Source organism: Echinops telfairi, unplaced genomic scaffold (assembly GCF_000313985.2).
Source record: "Echinops telfairi isolate 266 unplaced genomic scaffold, ASM31398v2 ScPeMD7_7424;HRSCAF=8462, whole genome shotgun sequence".
Lineage (NCBI taxonomy): Eukaryota > Metazoa > Chordata > Mammalia > Afrosoricida > Tenrecidae > Echinops > Echinops telfairi.
Genome location: NW_022111324.1, coordinates 28,923,812 through 28,943,082, shown reverse-complemented (window position 1 = coordinate 28,943,082; position 19,271 = coordinate 28,923,812). Strand labels below are relative to the sequence as shown.

Here is a 19,271-nt window from a genome sequence, read left to right as displayed (position 1 = left end):
GGGGATAGAGTGGGATGTTAAATATTTGTCATTGTTTAAAACAAAACACACTTAAATGCTAAAAGCAAATGGACACCTAGATTTTATTCAGGCTTTCATTTAGTTATTAGCTTTTGCCAGTACAACTACTTGTTTTTTAACTTGCTTTCTTGGTATCTCAATGAATTTTTTTCTTCTCAGATACTAGTAGTCAACCAAAGCCTTTCAGACGAGTAAGACTTCAGGCTGCACCAAGACAAGGTGTCCGTGGTCGTCACTTTAATAGGCAGCGAGGTAAATTTCTAAAAGACTGATTATTTCTGACACTGATTTCATAATAAGATGTGGGATAGTTATAAATGGACAAATTTTCAACTTGTACCTAGTTTTCAGAATAAATTACAAAGTGCAATAACAACTTCAGAGATTAGATGGGAAGCTGTAGAGGGTAGTGGATTTAAGTTAATGAAAGAGGAACAATTCAGAAAATGTTTCACCAATTGAATGATGTAATTTAAGTCACGAGTTATAAATAAATTGTTGGATTGTGTGTTTGCTGTATTTTTCTCAACAATAAAATTTATTCATTAAAAGATAATAGAATAAGTGTTAGGGTTGATTTATTAATTACAAGTTTACTAATCTATAAAGTTCTTGCAGACTTAAGTTATATTCATATGTCATATATAGGTGTTTGAATGTAATATTTATTGATTTCCTCTTGAATTCAGAGTAAAATCGGGAAGTCCAAAATGCTACAGTGCCATTTGTTTGTTATACCCTATGTATTGTCATATTTTAAAATACCTTTTTATACACTAGAATAAAATATGTATTGTCATATTTTAAAATACCTTTTTATACACTGTACTGGTTAAAAAATGTATAATTTCAGTATTTTTCTAATATAACCATTAGAGAGTACCTTCATGTTATAAAAATGTCACTATAATTGCTATATAATTCCACTGAAGATACGGAATATCTAACACAATTTTATATCCACAGTGCCTGGCACATTTTGATACTGAAAACAATTTTTATAATGAACTAGGGTAAGTGAATACCCTAGTTCTGAGTTAACTTCTTAAAAGATGCCTTAAGTTTGATTCTTTTTTCTCTTCCAGGTGTGAGCCATGCAATGGGAGGGAGAGGAGGAATAAATAGAGGAAATATTAATTAAATGTTCTATAAACTCTGGTAATTGTGAATAAGATTGTCAAATCTGTTTTAGTGTTGTCAAGTTTAAAAACATTTTGTATTTAAATTCGTTTGCTCATCTCAACATTCTTTATTAATAAAATGTATTTCAGTGTCAAAACGCCTTGTTTTCTTCATTTTAATTGGGCAGCTCCTCTTCTTCCTTTGCCCATGACTCTAAGGGCAGTTGTACCACACTTTGGATAATGTCTGCCCAGAACGAGTAGTAATTGCTCTGGCTGTTCTACTTGGCACGTCCATGTTATAGTATTGATCTAAATAAAAGAGAAATCGATCATTTTCTAATTAAAAGAGAAGCAAAAGTCTTCAACGTTAATAAAAGTACTTTATTGATATTGCTCAAGGGCAGTGCTTATTATTTTAGTATAAAATGTTTTTATTAGTTTGAATTTTTTGACACAAGCAGTTGCCTTAATGAACTCACTTTTCAAAACCTTCCAGTAATAATAAAAGGCGCAAGTCTCCCTTTCAAAGTAGTCAATTATCTTTTAAAATAATAACTACACTTTGTTTTATCCTTTTAAATAAATATTCTAACATCATTTAGCACTATGCAAAATAACTTAGATTTCTGAACTTTTTTTTCCCCTAAAGAGAAATCTCCTTGGTAATATAACTTAAGCATTAAAACTATATTCGCAGAAAACTAGTTTTATGGTGATAATGTGAACCAATAAAACTGGCATAAAGTATTACTGTTAAGTGTCACAGATAACAAGTAAGAATACTGTTTTCAGAAGCAATTATTACTCAAATAATTGAATGTTTACTTAAATGAACATTACCTCATGAAGATAGAATAGAACTAAATTACAAATTCATCCAGTAATTGAATGTAATTTCAAAAATCTAAGCGATCTCTTGTTTAAAGCAGTTAGAATGTTACGGTTTAAGCTTTCACATTTAGTGGCCACCAGGTGTTTCCTTGATTATATTTCAGAAAGGATCTCCTTCTTGGGAAGCTATTGAGATTTTATAACTTACCTTTAGAAAAGGCAAAGTAATCGAAGCCCTCCGGTTTTCTGGTGCTGGGCAGTGCTATAGCTGAGGTAACCACACTTGGGAGTCCTCCCCATAGTGCACTCACTGGAACTTCATTATGGAGAAATCCTGTGGATGACATTTATAATTAAAGGTTTCAGACTGGAAAGCAATAAACTATATTGGAAGAGCAATGTTTAGATTTAGATGTGGATTTTAGTCTCCTTTGTAGTGTTGAAACCTTGTGTGTGTGACTTTAATACCTCTGATTGGTTGTTTATCCTCTGACATTGCTATTTCTCTGACATAATTACCTTTTAGTATTGTTTGAAGGTTACAGAATTGTATTACTGCTTCTGGCTGGGTAAAATGTATCTATTCTAATCAATAAATCTGAATAATTGCATTGCTCATCCACAAAGACTAGTCGCTATATAAGGCAAAATGATGTTTTATACATCCATAACTTAAAATTTTTGGTCTACTTGATCAATAGTTATATTTAATAAGCTTGACTGTAGGAACCTGTAAGACTTCTTCATATGTGAAAACTTTTAAAAAGACAATTACCTTTGTCTTGATAAGTGACTCTGATGGGAGAATAGTGAATCCTGATGGTGTGTGTTTGAGAAGGTCGTATGGCTCGCTCAAAGCGACGGCGTCTGACCTGTGTCATCTCTCCATACACTGGATAATTGATAGCTGGTCTTCTCCCAGGGCACTTTCTGGTAGGTTCCTGTTTATAAGTATACTGCTGGATGCTGCCACCTATTATGTGTTAGGAAACCACATGTAATATGAACATTCGTTTTAATCCCCAAATAGGCTAAAAATAAATGTTTTGAGGTGAAGGAAAAGATCATTTTTGCCTGCTTTTTATAAAATGTTCATCTGGTTTTTTATTGGTTATTAAGGTATCACAAAAAATGAATACTAAGTCCTGAAATACTTCTGGAAAGATTGAATTCAAGCTACTGCATAGTTATATATATTTAACTTTATATGCTGGAAAGTAAATTAGACTGTTCTTTTTATTGATGACCTGAAATACTCAGATGAACTGTGATTTATTTGTGCAGAGATCTAAGTACTTACTGTCTTCAATTGTTTTTTCATTAAAAAAATTTGATTTAGCCATGTCTTGGTCCGTAAGTGCAATAGTAGTTGAAAATATTGAATAAATATTGCTTAGTAAGTCTTTCAATTTTGTCCATCATATGACACATACCTCTCTTGAAAAAATAGACAGATTCAGGCCGAGTTTGGTATTTGGCTATTGAAAGAGCTGCCACTATTTTTCCACTTAGTCCTCCAAATCCTTTTACAATTTGTTTGGGATACCCTGCATCTTTAATGTCATTGGTGAAACGCCAGTATTGAGAATCCTGGTAATTTTAAAGAAAAAAGTGATGTTAACATGCCTTAGGAAAATATTCATAGATTTAAGTATAGGTTAAAACTTTTAGCTCCATTTTTTTAATTTTGGTGATACTTTATTAAAATATGGAGACACATCTACCATGGAGGTTAAGCTGGTTTAGGTGGTCATAGTTGCTATGAGTTGGGATCAACAATAGCACCAAGGTTTCTTGGCTTTTAATATTTACCTCACAAGGATGATTTTCTTACCTTAAAGAAGAAGGTTTTTCCTTCACAGTTGCATCTAGTAAAAACAGTATCAATGGGAGAAGGAATACCCCAAACTTCAGTAATTCTACGAGGTGGAGAGGGTGGAGTGAATGGGTTTAACATCCAAAAATAATGACCTAAAATTAAAGAAGTAGAGTAACCAGCTTATGAGCCAAGAACTAAGACCCTCCCTGGAAGAAACTAAAATGAAAAAATTTCCCTGGCTTACCAAACAGGATGAATGTGTGAATAATTAACTAGAAGGTTGAGTTAATGCACTGAGTGTTAGAACAGAAAGTTGAATTTGAACATTTCTGAAATTAGATGCTTCTGAATTTAACATAATCTTAGAAATATTTTTTGTTTTCTCTGTTCTCTGGAAAGAGCTTCTAGCTTTGTGACTCTTGGAAAGTCACATATATATCTCTTGGTCATGAATCGTTTTGTCTTACAGAATTTTCCATTCAAGGACCACAAATCTCTAGGTATGAATCTGATTTGTTTCATTTTAGGTTGAATGTCTATAAGCTTTTGAAGAAGATTGGACTAGTAAACAGTATAGCTAAAAATTAAGAAACTTGAAATAATGGCATTCTATTACTCTCCTGTGGAGAAGGTAACACTTGAACACAGTACAATCAAAATGCTGTTTTCAAAGGAAACAAAATAGGCACTACAAATCTTGATGTTTCATATGATATGAAATAAAAATGTCAGCTACCTTTTAATTCCTAATGGAAAGAAAATTTTTGGCATAAAGTCAAGCTCTTTTGTTTCTTTAATATATGTGTTAATCCAGCATTTTGGTAATTACACTCAGCTTCTCGTATTCATGTGTGAGGAATTCATCCATCAGGTTCCCTTCCAGATTTGCTTCTCATAGTGGTGAAAATAAAAGAACGTGAACATAGCTCACCTCGGAATGCAACTAAGGTCCCATTGTGCAAAGTAGTCAGCCCATCCACTGGTTTACCATTGCATAAATTAGTCTCATCTAAAATAAAATTCAAAAAAGATGTGACCATTATAACAGTGTGAAAAGTATTTAGGTTCTTTTCAAATCTCCCAACCTTACAATTTCTATGTTTACATTTTCTTAAAACCTTGAAGGGCGGAGTGTAGTTTTAGGTGATAATGTTTTCATAGGTGAACGAGAAATGATACTGTTTAGAATTCAATTTTAATTAGAGTTGGTATTACACAGAAGGTTTTTAATTTTAAAATTCACTGCCACTGAGTCAATTATAACTTATAATGACCCTATAGGGGAGAGTAGTACCACCCCTTGGGGGTTTACCAGGCTGCAAATCTTTAGGGGAACAGAAAGCCTCATCTTTCTCCCCCAAAAGCAGCTGGTGGGTTCCAACTACTAACCTTGCAAGTAACAGCCCAAAGCATAATTCACAGAAGGTAGTAAATTTAAAAAAATTATTCTGAACAAGAATGCGTCTCGCGAGAAAAGACAGGACTTTTCTATTCCCACAAAGAGTTAGTCTTGGAAGCAGGCAGTTGTACCCTGCCCTGTAGGGTTACTGTAAATTGGCATCAGCTTGATGGCAGAGAAAATGAGTCAGGATACCATAATCTTCATGTAAATTAGACATTTAATAGGGGTTTTAGTTCAATGGTAAGTTGTGGTTTTTTTAGTTCTAATTGCCCTTTTCACTTGATTTGGAAAAGAATATTGCAAATTTTTTGCTTTGCTTTGTACTTTTTAAGGGTAGAATCCCAGATGTGTGTGTTTATGCCATATGCCATTTCAGCTTCTTACAGACATGCTAGCAGGGTATTAACTCAATTTTCAAATATAAAATGAGTTTGCTTCCATTACTCGCCTTTATACCCATAGACACGTAGGTCTTCACAACAAGCCCAGAGTTCTAGATCATACATCAAAGTAGAAAGATAATTAGGGCATATGGACTTGGGGGTGGGGGCAGTGTATGTGTGTGTTAATGTTAGCATCAAGTTGATTCCAACTCAAGATGGTCACCTGTGTTACAGAGCAGAACTGCCCCATGGAGTTTCCTTGGCTATAATCTAAAAGAAGTCCATCACTAGGTTTTTCTATCATGCCCTTCTTAGGCAAGCTTAAACTAATAGCCTGTGGAGTAGTAGTCAAGTGCAAACCATTTACATCCAGGGGCAATTTAACCAGTTTCAAAAATGAATGCAATTGGTTATTACCTGAAAACATAGGATTGGTGCTAATGCCTTGATGGGGTCCTCTCACTAAGGAATCCATGCCTGAAATAACAATAGGGCTTAATACAGGGGGGTTGGGCATCATGTTAGGTCTTCCTCCAGTAGCATCTGCATCTTCATTCTTGAGGCTTGCTTCGACTGTGTCTGAGTTTGGAGTTTGTTTAGAGCTGGTGGTAGCTATGGCTAACGAGGTAGGGCTCACTTCGGGCACTGTGGATGTCATCTTTGTCGGGGCTGGGCTTGTCTTTGGTTTTCTCACTCTAGATGTTGACTTTGGCTTTTTGGTAGACGTGGGCTTTTTGGGTGCTTTGGTTGGCTTTTGAGGTTTAGCAGTTGTCTCTTTAGAATTAGTAGCTGTACCTTTTGGTGTAGCTGTTGTTTCTTCAAGTTTCTTTGGAGGCGTCTCAGCCATAGTCTTTTTTGTTACAGTAGTTTCTTTGGGTGCAGTAGTTGTTGCTTTAAGAGTTGTTTTGGCTGAAGTTGTGGTATCTCGAATTGTTGTTACTTGAGTGCTTGAACTTCTTATTTTAGATTCAGTAGTCGTTTCTTCCACTGTAGTGGGAGGGGTCATTGTCATCTTTGGTGTAGCAGTTGTACTTTCAGGTGTAGTCATTTCAGGAGCCTTGGTTGTGGGCGCAGCAGGCTCCTTGGGACTCTTATTAGGAGATTTTGGTATGGGTTCTCCAGGTAACTCAGGAGTTGGCTTAGCAGGAAGCTTGGGAGTAGAAGGAAGTTCTGTGGTGGTAGTCGGAGCAGGTTCCTCAGGGTTGGTGGGAGTGAGCTCCTCAGGTTCGGTGGTCTCTGACTCCTCGGGTGTGGTGGGAGCTGGCTCCTCTGGGGTGGTGGGAGCCGGCTCCTCGGTGGTGGTAGGTGGGGACTTTGTGGTGGTGGTTGCCGGCTCTTTGGTGGTGGTAGGTGGGGACTTTGTGGTGGTGGTCGCCGGCTCTTTGGTGGTGGTGGTGCTGGTAGGTGGGGACTTTGTAGTGGTGGTCACCGGCTCTTTGGTGGTGGTAGTGGTAGGTGGGGATTTTGTGGTGGTGGTCGCTTTAGATGTTGGTTTAGCCGGCACTTGAGATGTGGATTCTAAATCTTTATCAGATTCTTTCTCTGCACTTCGTGTCTCTTTGGCTGAAGTAGTCTTCTCTTTTGTACTAGATGAGGTCTGTTCATTTGTTGTACTCTTCTCTTTAGTTTCTACAGTTGTCTCTTTATTGGTTGTTGAAGATGTCTCTTTGTTGCCTGTTGAAGATGTCTCTTTGTTGCCTGTTGAAGATGTCTCTTTGTTGGCTGTTGAAGATGTCTCTTTGTTGGCTGTTGAAGATGTCTCTTTAGATGTGACCTTATCCGCACTTGTATTAGGATTAGGTGGAAAACTGGGTTTAGGGCTTAATGGTTTTGCGGTTGTGATCTTGGGGGCTGTGGTGGCTGTAGTGCGCTGCGTGGGAGAAGTGTAAGGTGTGGGGGTGAGCTTGAGATCACCGTTATCCAGTCCGCTTCCAGCTTCCGCTGGTGCTTCTGGGGCGGTTGTCTTTTTTGGAGATCCTTTCTTCTTGTTCTCTTTTACTAGAGAAAAACAAAGCATTATGATGGGGTTTTGTCTTAGGCAAAGTTCCTTATCATTGACTAACTGCCTCTAAATAAATTGCGAACCTCTCATGTGTCCATTAATTATTATAAAATGGAAATACTAAACCTTTCTTAGTGGGTTTTCAAAAAATAGATGACATAAGGATGAAAGACCAAATAAAACTCTACATGCTTAAAGCATGGAAGCCAATGGCAACTTTCGAAATCAAACATGAATTCATCTGTTCATATTCTTGTTCTTTATACTTTGATCTCACCTCTTGTTCCTCATTACCCAGTGCCCCTCCCTCCTGGAAGTGTAGTTCTACCATCTCTTAAGTTGCCCTGTGCCAGTTGATTGTGAGGTTTCTACAACTACCCGATGGGCATCTATGTTAATCACCTCAACCCTTGCTCACATGGCTATTAGCTGCTCTCTTCCCTTTGCCCGCCCCAAAATGGCAGTGCCAGGGGAAGTAGAAGTAGACAGCAATGCCATGGCAGCAAGAAGACTATTTATTGGACTTTCCGTAGCAGCTGTACCATTAAATGACCTGAAAAGTCCATGGAACACATGGCTGAGGTGGCTTACATCCAGCAAACATGTCATGTTTCTATTCTGCATGACTTTGGGGCAACTCACAGACTAATTCCTAGCATGAGCTAGAGGGACTAACTGCTTCAGAGGAAGTCACAAACCACCTAGGAAATTGACCTCTCCTTATGTCCAATGTCATATTTCCTGGAAACAGTATATTTTAGAATTTCAGAAAATAAAAGCAGAACAAAGGAGATCTTTTTCAGGAGATAATAGCCTACCCATAGTACCTTATCTACGGGAGGGGGGGGGGCAGGTGGGGGGGGCAGGGATCAGATACGCAGTATAGGAAAACAATGAGGATCTGTGAAAGGTAGATTAAAAATGGAAGAGATTTATGAGAAACTATTATTTGTAAATCACCGCAAGCAGCATATAAATGTTTCTGAAATAGAATCAAAGAAAAGTGGGGAAGGGAAAATGAAAACATAAGGACGCTAGAGGGGGAAGAAAGAAGAATAACAAGTGGGGAGGGATTGTTAAACAGTGTAATCATCATCTCTGGTGGTATCCTGAGGTTCCACGGCCACTTCTACAGGATTCTCTCATCTTTGCTTTTAGGAATGGTGTTTAGTTTACATGAATTTCCTAGAGTATTTATTTGGTTATATACTAAGGTAATATTTATAGTTTTATACGATCCCCAAATATCGTAATACCCTGCGATGATTCTACCAATATCCATTGTTTTAAACTGTTATTTTTAACATGGCATTGATAATAGTCTCTGATCTTTATCAATGCTCAAACCTTTGGGTTTCTTCTTTAATTCTGAATTAGCAGCTGAATTTTTGGAAGACTTGACTTTCCGAATACTTGAAGAGGAAGAGGAGGAGGAGGAGGAGGACTCTTGATTTTCAGAAACAGAATGTTCTATAAATCAAATAAAAAGGTTGGTCACACGAACTGTGGTTTAAAACAGAAGAATCGCCAATCCAAATTTATATATAACAAGAATTGTTGTTTACTGATCTACAAATACCTGCTCTGCTATTAGTTTTTCAGCAAAATGATCAAGTGTCTTTTAACTCTACTTGGCAGTTAAAGCAAGGCCCTTGAGCTATTCCAGACACCAGCAGAATAACTTTCTCTTTCTCGACTTGTCTGTACCTCAAAGAATCTCTTCTGCAAAGAAAATCATGGACTTTGTTTATCATGACATTTGTCTCTACTGACAATTTTAACTTAAACTCACACTGACTTTACTAAATAAGGGGAGAGTATAATAAACGCCCAAGGTTTACAATTTGGCTTAAATTTTGATTTAAAGAAAGTAACTCTCTTAAAACAGCAGAAATAATAATGAGCTTTCATGGCTCATTACCCTGTTCTCTGAGAACAGCCTTACATAAGTAGTCCACCTACAGGTGAATTCCTCTAAGAAATCCTCTCTGCTACATCTGTCTTCTTCCTACCTTCTGTTATTTCTTCTGCTGCTATAACTTTCTTAGTCTTCTTCTTGTTTGGTGACTTAGGTGAACGTTTGGTGGTTGATTTGATGCTGTGAGATGCTGCTGGAACCGGAGGTACAGTCTTTGAAGATGATGGTGATATGGGAGTATGCACTGAGGCCAAGCAAGACAGTGGGTTAACAATCTTATTTATATTCATCAGCAAGTCTAGCTGTGAGAGACACAGAGGTTTCTGGCTTCAGGAATAGGTGCTGGTGAAAATAAGTGCAGGTGGACTATAGTCCAACACTTAAAACTCATTTAGACTCATTTCTCAAATTGTTATAAATTATGGTAGGGAGCAATGGCCCAAGAGTCCGAAGACCTTAAATTTCAATTTTAGAGGCCTGTGCAGTTTGAATCTATCATAAAAATGGCAAGGTAATCATGCTGTTAAGAAGAATATAGTAATTATATTTTCCTGTTTCCAAATTGTTTGATCAAATTATAGCAACTTGATTTTCACCTTATTACAAAAGTTCTACATAAATATATATTCATGTGAAAATTTTATACTGTCAGGTTTTTCCTCAAAATGTGCTGCCCTTCTCAAAAGACACTAGCTTGCTGTTTATCTTTTGAAACTTTTTGATTCAGTGGCAGTGAGGATTTTTTTTCCCTCCATTTTCATATCTATAAGAAAAGACAGGCATTTTTTTATATAATTAAGAACAACCCAAAAAGGAGAGGGACTTCTGGAAGATCAGAAAGCAGAGAACACTAATGGTTACTCCCTGGGTAAAGAATTGGGGTCAAGTCCTGCTGCCCCACCACGTATCTCTTAAGAACTCTACTGCTGTGGCCTTTAAGAACTGACAACTCTGCCTTTCCCTCACACAACAAATGCCAAGTACCACAATTTGAGAAATAGTTTTATTATATACTAGCAAGTGATGTGGGCAAAGCAACTCTTGGGCTCAGTTTCCTTACCCACACCCTGCAGAGATTGAACTACTTTGGTTCCTTCAACTGTTGACATCTTAGGATTGCGAGTTACATGCCTACAAGCAGTATTCAACAACACTGAAGCTACCAAGTGGTGAATCTCAACATAGTTTGGTGGCCTTTTTATTGATTCTAAAGTATTGATGCTCTGAGCAGTTCTTTTGTTTTCTGTTGGGGTCAGACCCTACGTTTAAACTCTGTAAATGAAGTTGCCTGGCATTGCCTTTCACCCCCCACCTCCACACCCCTTATTTAACATTAAAAATTCAGGTCTGTGATGCAACACTCACTAGCAGAATGCATTGTCTTTATTAAGGCACTCTCTTAAAGCTTCATCACTCTCTAAAGATTTTCCTTCCCCACCTGAACCCCTGTGTAAAATAAGTTTAACTTTTGTCTCATGGTCAAAACTACTATCAGGGAAATGAGTAAATATCTATCACCCATCCTGGCTCACTCTGGGAGCTTCAGGAATTCTGAGCTCTCAGGTTTTGATTACAAGGGTGTTGTCTCCACTTTTAAAATGCATTCCAATAACATGCAACAGTTAAACAGTATTGCTCAGCTATGCTGATTACTTTTTTCCACCCTTTCTCCGAGGTTCTAAAGACGCAAGAAGCAAAGACTTGCTTAAATAAAATGATACAATTATGCAAGTGATACTTATTTTTCACCTTTCCCTCCACAAATATTCTTACTTTAACAAAGCAGAGTTAGTTGGAGAACTATTAATTTTAAGTGACATGTCATTTTTCAGAATCTTTGTAAAGTCTGGACGGTTTTTGTTACACACTGAGTTACATTCAGAGCCTATAACCAGCTTCAAGGACTTTTAAAATGGGAACATACTTTTTAGCTGACTATAACACAGAATAAGGAACCCTGGTGGCTCAGAAGTGAAGTGCTTAGTGGCGAACTGAAGTCAGTGGTTCAAACCCACCACCACTCAGGGAGAGAAAGATGTGGCAGTCTGCCTTCAGAGGCTGATGGAGCAGTTCTCTCTTTTAGGGTTGCTGTGAAGCTGAATCAAATCAACGGCAATGACATGACATTCTACCATTAGAACAGAGACTACAGGGAGCACTTCAGTGATGAGAACAATATATATAAGTGAATTTATGAAATTACAGGTAAAATTACTAAATTGTATATATATACAATTAAATAAATACAATTTAGTAATTTTACCTGTAATTTCATAAATTCACTTGCCCAGAGCAGCTGACAGTATAGATTCTGCCCTTAAATATGTACTTTAATACATTGATACCAAACACACAGATAGCTCAAAGGATAGTTGACTGTGGAGTTGTCACTATTAGGATGAGACAAGAAATCACTAAGGAAGTGGATTACTAATGGTTTAACCTGAAATTGAACCCAATCAGAAGACTAAGCATACACACGCAACCCCTTTCCTCTCTGCCCCTCAGCCTGGGCCCTCGTGTGCTCTTGCTGCATAGGGACTGCTGTTGGAAGAGACTTCCTTCTTTCACCCATCTTTGTGAAATACAATTATTCTGAAATAGGTTAAATGTTAGTAAAAGCAAAGCCTTAGGTGGACTGCACATTAGACACTGTCAGCAAAGCTAAGGTAGTGCACAGATGTGCGCGTCCAGAGGGGCATCGATGATGCCGTGTTGCTTACCTTCTTCACAGAAGCTGTCGTAGTCAGGGCAGCACTTGTTGTACTTCTTACACTGTGAGTCACAGTCACATTCTCGCCCCCGGGCAAAGGACTCAAAGCAACGGCCTTTACAGGAAAGCTCTGCCCCGAGGAAAACAAAACAGCATGGCTTATTGAATGCACAGCAAAGTCCTTGTATGGGTAGCATTTCCCTAGCTGACTAGTGTTGCCAAAGTGCATCTCTGCATCTTTTCTTTGGACTTGGAATCACATTGTCTAGCCAAAACCAAATGGTATCCAAAGTGGAGACTCCAAGTCAGAAAGCTTTATGATGACTTAGGGACGTTTTCTTGTCCTTCAAGGTTCTAAGGGACAGCCCGATGCTCCCTGAGTCATTTATGAATATGAACAATAGAAAATTAAGTAATACTTAAAAGTGAAATATATGACAAATGGAACCCCTCCATCTTCTCTTTACACACTGCTTTTTTTTTTAAACATTTTATTGGGGGTATGTACAGTTCTTATCACAATCCATACATCCACTGTTAAATGCTGTTTTTTAATACATTACTTTTAACTATTACTGGAATGTTCAGGTCCTAGGACTATATATTCCAACAAGCTAGCTTAATACCAATGGGTCACTGTTCAGACTTGAAAATCCTTTATAATGCATTGACTTATTACAGCAAATCTGGCCAGGAGCTTGAAAGCTTTCAACCTAATCCCATGTCATGAACTATGTAAAAGTGACTCATTAAAAAAAAAAAAAATCCTGACAAAGAGATACAATAACTTTTAAAGCCCTATTTGAAAGGATTGTCTTACACAATATATTTAAATGGCTTTGCAGGCAAATTCTAAAACAAGTCTAACTTTTAAGAATTTTATAATTTTTACACCTTGAACATGACCATGTTTCTATGTTCATGAAAAAGTGGTTCCAGATGTGTTTGAAATATCACTCATAGTTTGAAATGTAGACCTTTGGGTTTTAACTGAAATACCTCCAAAGCCTAAATACTAATGCTTTATATATAATGATGATTTAGAAACATGTTATCAAAAAGTCAAATAGTAGACAAATTTATTGTGTATCTATGGATTCTTTTACTAAAAGACAGCAAGTAATTGAAAGGTCCACTACTAAGCAGTTGCCTCTGACAGGTAAATAATATCTCCTGAGTTACAGTATTTAAGACTGAAACAGTGCCCCTGGATAGTGAAATGAAAGAGTTATAATGTACTCTCAGTATGCTGCTAACCAAAAGGCCGGATGTCCAAGTCCCCCCAGAGGCACCTCAAATAAGGCCTAGTGTGACTTCTGAAAAATCAACTGCTTGGGAACCCTTAGGCACACAATTCTACACTAGTACAAGCAGGGTGGCCAGGAGTCAGAGCCTACTTGATGGCATTTGGTTTGACCAGTGCTGGTTTAAAACAGGACATTTTACTTGGAGATAACCAATAAGCTTTTGCAAGTGACAGATTCCCAGGTGCCCCCTCACCCAGTCCCAGTAACCGCAAGCTTTGACACCATCCTTATGCACAGCACACCGCAACATTTATGCAAGTGGAAGCAAAGACACTGAAGCAGAAGAAAGGGAGTAGTGAGGAAGCAGAGGGAGTCTCACAGGACAGTGTCACTTGATAAAGAACCAGCTCTCAGGACTTACCCACAGTGCAGACTTTCTTGAAGTCAGGGCAGCACTCCATGTAGTGTTGGCAGTTATAATCACAGTTGCAGGCAGCATCTCTAGTATACCCTTCCCCACATCTCCCTGCACAGCTTGATAAATCTAAAAGTATACAACACTAGCGTAAACATGGCCAAATCACGTTGAAGAAATGGTACTATCTAATGTGGAGGACAAAACCACTTGGTGAGGGAGTTTATTGATGGAAAAGCCATATGCACAGCCGATCGCTAGGCTGAGACATAAACTTACACTTGGAAACCAAGCAAGCTAACAATGGTTTTTGAACAAGGTACATATCTTAGGGAAGTGGGAGGAGTGGCCGTTACAGCTATGCCTGGTTCTGCTACTAGTGACTCCCAGTTGCCATTTATTGAACACGTTCTATCCTATAGGGTTGCTATATGTTGAAATCAACTCTAGGGCAGTGGGTGTTGTGCTGGGTCATACGTTGTCTCTAGTGCTTACAAAAATGTTTATAGGAGAGTATTTGCCCCTTTTAGAGGTAAATATTAGGTTGCTCGTTGTAGGTCTGCAGTTCAAAACTGCCAGCTGTGGAGAAAAACAACACTGTTTGTGCCTGTATGGATTTACAGTCAGAAAAGATACAGGGTCACTCTCAGTCCGAAGCAATTGGAAGGCAGTGGGTTCCAGGATTTCTTTTAGAGAGAAGACCACTGAAATAAATGTGAGTGAGTTGCTCAAGAGCAAACACTACTGTACACAGTTCTGGTTTATAGCTCTTGCATGTCGACACCTATTAATTATTCCTACTGACCCCTTTTACTCTCAGAAATGTTCCAATTTCTATCTTAAATTACATGATCATCCTAATCTAACAGCCCATTTGAACATTCACAAATCTTATTCCAAAATCCATACTTTTCCTACCCAATCACATTCTCATGCCTGACAGTTTAAAGCAGGCTGGTGACGTCAGAGGGAGCCCTACTGGTACTGTGGTGAACTTAAAGGTGAGGGGTTCAAACCCCTCAGCTGCTCGGCATGAGAAATACATATAGCAATCTATTCTGCAAACATTTGCATTCTTGGAAACATTTTTCCATTTTGTTCTAAGGGTCCCTGGCTATGGGTTTGTGTTTGGGAGTTATGCCAGCACAGACTACAAAAAGGCTCCCCCGCCTTTCCTCAACTCGGACAACTGGGTTCTTTACATTTTGGGGAAGTTGGATGCTTAAAACTACTGCTAAAATGAGTACGAAATGGATAGCCTAAAAACCTCCCTGAGCGATAACCTTGGGACTGTAACCATAGAATCCATCTCTGGAATAGACTGGCAGGTGCAATGTTCCAAATCCATAAAGAGAAGTTGAAACACGCTGCAAAACTCTCAAAACAATGAGTCCAGAAAAGTTAAAGACAATATGCTAATAAAACAATAAAGATTAGACAAATTATAGACCTTTTTGCATACATATGTGCATAATGCATACAAAAATGCATATATAGTGTATGTATATAAATACATATATATATAAAGATTAAGAGGTTGAGAAGCAAGAAAAGCAGACAAGAAAACAAGACAGTTAAAAGATTATTTTACAGGTAGCAAATTTCTGAAATAGACTAATAATCTTTATAGGCAAAAAAGTTTATCGTCATAAATCAAATGCCCTACTTTTATTGCTATTGATATGGCCAAGATAGACATAATCTTTATAGGCAAAAAAGTTTATCATCATAAATAAAATGCCCTACTTTTATTGCTACTGATTATGGCCACTAATTTTAGCTTCATCTAAAAGTAAAAGGGAGTAAGCAACCGACTCTCTTACAGAGGAAAGTGTGAGTAGGAAAGGTGCCCAGCATCAGAGACTTGTGACTGCATCTTGACAGAGCAGAAGGGTCTGAAGAAGCCAGAGAAGTCAGCAGACCTTCCTGGACACATACACATGTACATGTTTTCATGCTTATGTCCATCTTTGTTCTTTTCCTAAGCAAGTCAGGTACTCTTTCACAGTCAAAATTTTAGTTATTTTTGTGGAACTACCTACTTTAGCACTTTCACCATAACAGTTATGAATTTTCCTTTTCTTCCCTCCAATTTTGATTATCAAAGAAATACAAAGAAAAGAAAGACTCTGAGCTGAAAAACTTTGGTCAATGTGTGTACACTGAATGTGTATGGTGACATCATGTAAAATGTGAATAACAAGAACCATTCACCCAGCAATCTTTCCTTGTAGGTGTGTAAATGAGTCAATGTTGTAATACAGATTGGCATTCATATCTGTGTAAGTACTTATAAGAAAGAGAAATTTCAAGAATAATAAGATGCCATTTGAAACCCAATAGATGTTTCTCATGACATAACATCTAAGTCTACATGATCCCAAAACAAGTTCCTTGGAAAAATCATTAATGTAAAAAACTAATTAAATGGTTTTCCCCACATACTGACAAAAAAATCACTCAAATTAATTTTCTTTTCAATTATTTTGATGGTATGGAATACCTCCTGCATAACTTTTTGATGTAAGCATCTGTGCTTTTGGAACAGTCAGGAGAATCAGGAAAAAGTGAATGTTCAAATTATTCTCTATATAAAGCACACGATCCTTAAAAGGTTTCATAATACAAAAAGAAATAAAAGTGACAATTCCCAAATGCTTGTAATGATGGCTTTACATGCTTTTTAAGTTATACTATCTGTTAAGCAAAAATGTATACACTTTTAGAAATCCATTTATTTTCTTGTCATAAAAAGTCAAAACTGAATGATAAGCAATATGTTTTTAATAAAAGTACCTATGATGGTATTGGTACCTTGAGAAGAAACTTGCTGAATCAAGAAAACAGAAAGGAGCAGCAGCGAGTAAATGGGAAGCATTTTCCACTTCATGGTTGTTTTCAGGTCCTTGCTGAAAATAAAATGAAAGTATTAAAAAACTACTCTTTAATCTTAGTGCTAGCATATGTCCTTGGTTAGACACAATATTCCAGTAACTCCTAAAATGTGATTTAATAATAAAAACTGCTCTATTGTTGAAACAGGCCTTTTAAAAGTAATCGGTATTTTATAATAAATATTTGATCATTAAGTTTAATCATAAACAAACTACAGATATGTGATCAAGTCTCTAGCTCAGCCCTGATATTGACTCTATTAATACTTTAGAAATCCCCAAATTTAAAATAGACTTGAAATCTCTTCAAATTATAGCATTACTTAAAATGCAAAGTTGAAATACTGTCTTGGGGACCAAAAATAACTTGTTTCAGTAAAATTTAGTTTAACACAGTTGTCATTCCAACGTTCCTTTTTAACTCATTATAAAGTTATAAGCATTCAACAGGTGTATGGCATAAAGGTGATTCTTTTCAAAGCTCTCCAACTACTATCCTTGTGAATCTTTTCAAAGCACATTTAATAAAGTACATCCCTGTTGAAGCAAAATTGCATCAAGCAAGTTAATTTTGACACTTACCTGTCAACAGATAGATGAATTCCTCTAATGTTCTGGAAGTCTTATATATCAGGACAAACATATCAGGGTGAACCAATCAGCCCAAAGGTTAGACAAAATCAACAGTGACAACCTATGAAACCAAGCTTTCCTCATTTACTGGAAGAGGGCCCAGATGACTAGACTTAGGCAACATCTGGAAAACACTACCATTAAGAAAAATGACTACTACAAAATAAATTTAGATTTATTGGCCAAAACACACTTCTAATTTCTAACTGAAGTGGACAAATTGTCCTGAGATGGTAAATCACTTTGGCAGGGTTTGACCTGTGTATTGAGGCGGCAGCTTAGAAATAGTCACATACTGATGTCTCTCTCTTTTCTTCCCTCCTGGTCTCCCTCCCTGTCTTCCTTTCCCTTTTCCCCCCAGTTAAATCTAAGTGATCTTGAAATTTAGCCTGTGCAGTATGTATTTGTAGTATATGTGTGTGAACATATACCATTAAATAAACGTGCATTTCTTTCCTTGAGCATTTATTTGCCTTGTCACTGAGCGCAGATCTACTATCCGTTACCCCAGGTATGTTCTCCACAGAATGAACATTCTACCATCTTTTATCATAGAAAACCGATCTTAATGTATCCCTTAGTCCCTTTCTTTAAGCCCCACGGGGTTGCAAAAATACCTTAGCTCTTCTTTCTTTGTCACAGAGAAAATGTGAACCTTTAAGTCAACTCACCTTAAGACTGTGCTGCAGCTGGGTATGCACTGTGGTTGCTTAGAGCCTATTAGACCCAATTTATGCCCTAACGCCTCTCTCAAGCTTCCCAGGGGCAAGTCAAATCACATCCAGAATGATAGTCAACAAATGTTCTACGGTGTATTGAAATTACATGATAGTCAACAAATGTTCTACAGTGTATTGCAATTACATGCTTCCTGTCTCCTCGCCCCTCCCCATCACCTCTCCCCCAAAGGTTGCTATTTCCCTAAGACAGCCTATTGGCAATATCTAGTCTGTGCTTCACAAAGGTGTGTCTTTAACACGTGCTCATTGAAGTAAACTGTTGTGCCTGAATTCTGCTGTGTGCTGTACATTTGGTAGACACTCAATTGAAGTATTACAAAATGTCATTGAGTTAAACATGATCATCTACATTTTACAAATAAGATGATGAAGATTCAAATAATGGATGACCTATCCCAGAATACAAAAGAAGTAGGAACCAGAGTTGAAAAGTGGACCTAGGTCTTTTCACCTTAAATTCCATCTAATTTCCAGTATATCCAGCTCCATTTTGATCAGTCACCACCCTAGTACTTAACCGTGGGACTAAAGTTACTTTTCTACTATGTACATAGTTATACAAGAATGGCCTTACTAAGGACAAAAGCAATGACAAGTGTCTCTTGTTTTCCACCATGATTATTTTTGGACTAAGCATACCGTTTACAATTGTAGAAGACAATTATAAATTCTACAATTCTCAATTGTAGAAGACAATTTAGAGGTTATCTGCTGAGTTCTAAAGAATTCCCTGTTCTGTGGGAACTATTTTCCCATCCATAGGAGTACCATGTTCCTGTTAGCTGTGTTCTTATGTATAATCTTGCTCCGGTGGACAGGGTGCACAGGATTGAGAGGCTAAACCAGAATGGAATTGGACTAATAAATAGGTTCCTTTCCCCTAGGAATTTGGTTGGTATTACAATTCAGAGATTACCAAGACTCCCTGGCTACGTTGTTTTGTAACATGGAAATGTCCGTCGATCACTGAAGAAGCTGAATAACCTACTCCACCACCAGGGCTCAAAAGCAGATACCTATACTTTATTCTGAAGAAGCTGCTGAATACAGATATAAAACAATGCAGAGAGAAACAGGCCAATCAAATTGCTGATCACTTTCTAGGACATGGTTTTTCTTTTTTTTTTTT

General features: G+C 37.4%; 2 protein-coding genes across 6 annotated transcripts in view; one reads left to right on the top strand and one right to left on the bottom strand.

Annotated features, from left to right (window-relative positions):
• The window catches only part of TPR (translocated promoter region, nuclear basket protein), a 62,979-nt gene extending 59,665 nt beyond the window's left edge, over positions 1–3,314 (top strand). For both annotated transcript variants that reach the window (XM_045298150.1, XM_004706667.2), the window contains exons 51-52: positions 181–273; positions 1,107–3,314. In XM_045298150.1, coding sequence (XP_045154085.1) covers positions 181–273; positions 1,107–1,162 — 149 coding nt within the window. In that variant the 3' untranslated portion in view covers positions 1,163–3,314. The remainder of the gene's footprint in view (positions 1–180; positions 274–1,106) is intronic.
• PRG4 (proteoglycan 4) overlaps positions 66–19,271 on the bottom strand; it is a 37,044-nt gene continuing 17,838 nt past the window's right edge. Inside the window, exons 3-14 of one of the 4 annotated variants that reach the window (XM_045298151.1) lie at positions 16,672–16,784; positions 13,882–14,004; positions 12,224–12,343; positions 9,595–9,744; positions 8,930–9,052; positions 5,998–7,578; positions 4,727–4,804; positions 3,811–3,947; positions 3,410–3,566; positions 2,752–2,949; positions 2,185–2,310; positions 66–1,454 (exon numbers count right to left, since the gene is read on the bottom strand). In XM_045298151.1, coding sequence (XP_045154086.1) covers positions 1,357–1,454; positions 2,185–2,310; positions 2,752–2,949; positions 3,410–3,566; positions 3,811–3,947; positions 4,727–4,804; positions 5,998–7,578; positions 8,930–9,052; positions 9,595–9,744; positions 12,224–12,343; positions 13,882–14,004; positions 16,672–16,765 — 2,985 coding nt within the window. In that variant the 5' untranslated portion in view covers positions 16,766–16,784 and the 3' untranslated portion in view covers positions 66–1,356. The remainder of the gene's footprint in view (positions 1,455–2,184; positions 2,311–2,751; positions 2,950–3,409; positions 3,567–3,810; positions 3,948–4,726; positions 4,805–5,997; positions 7,579–8,929; positions 9,053–9,594; positions 9,745–12,223; positions 12,344–13,881; positions 14,005–16,671; positions 16,785–19,271) is intronic. The other 3 variants (XM_045298152.1, XM_045298153.1, XM_045298154.1) reach the window with 3 other exon arrangements.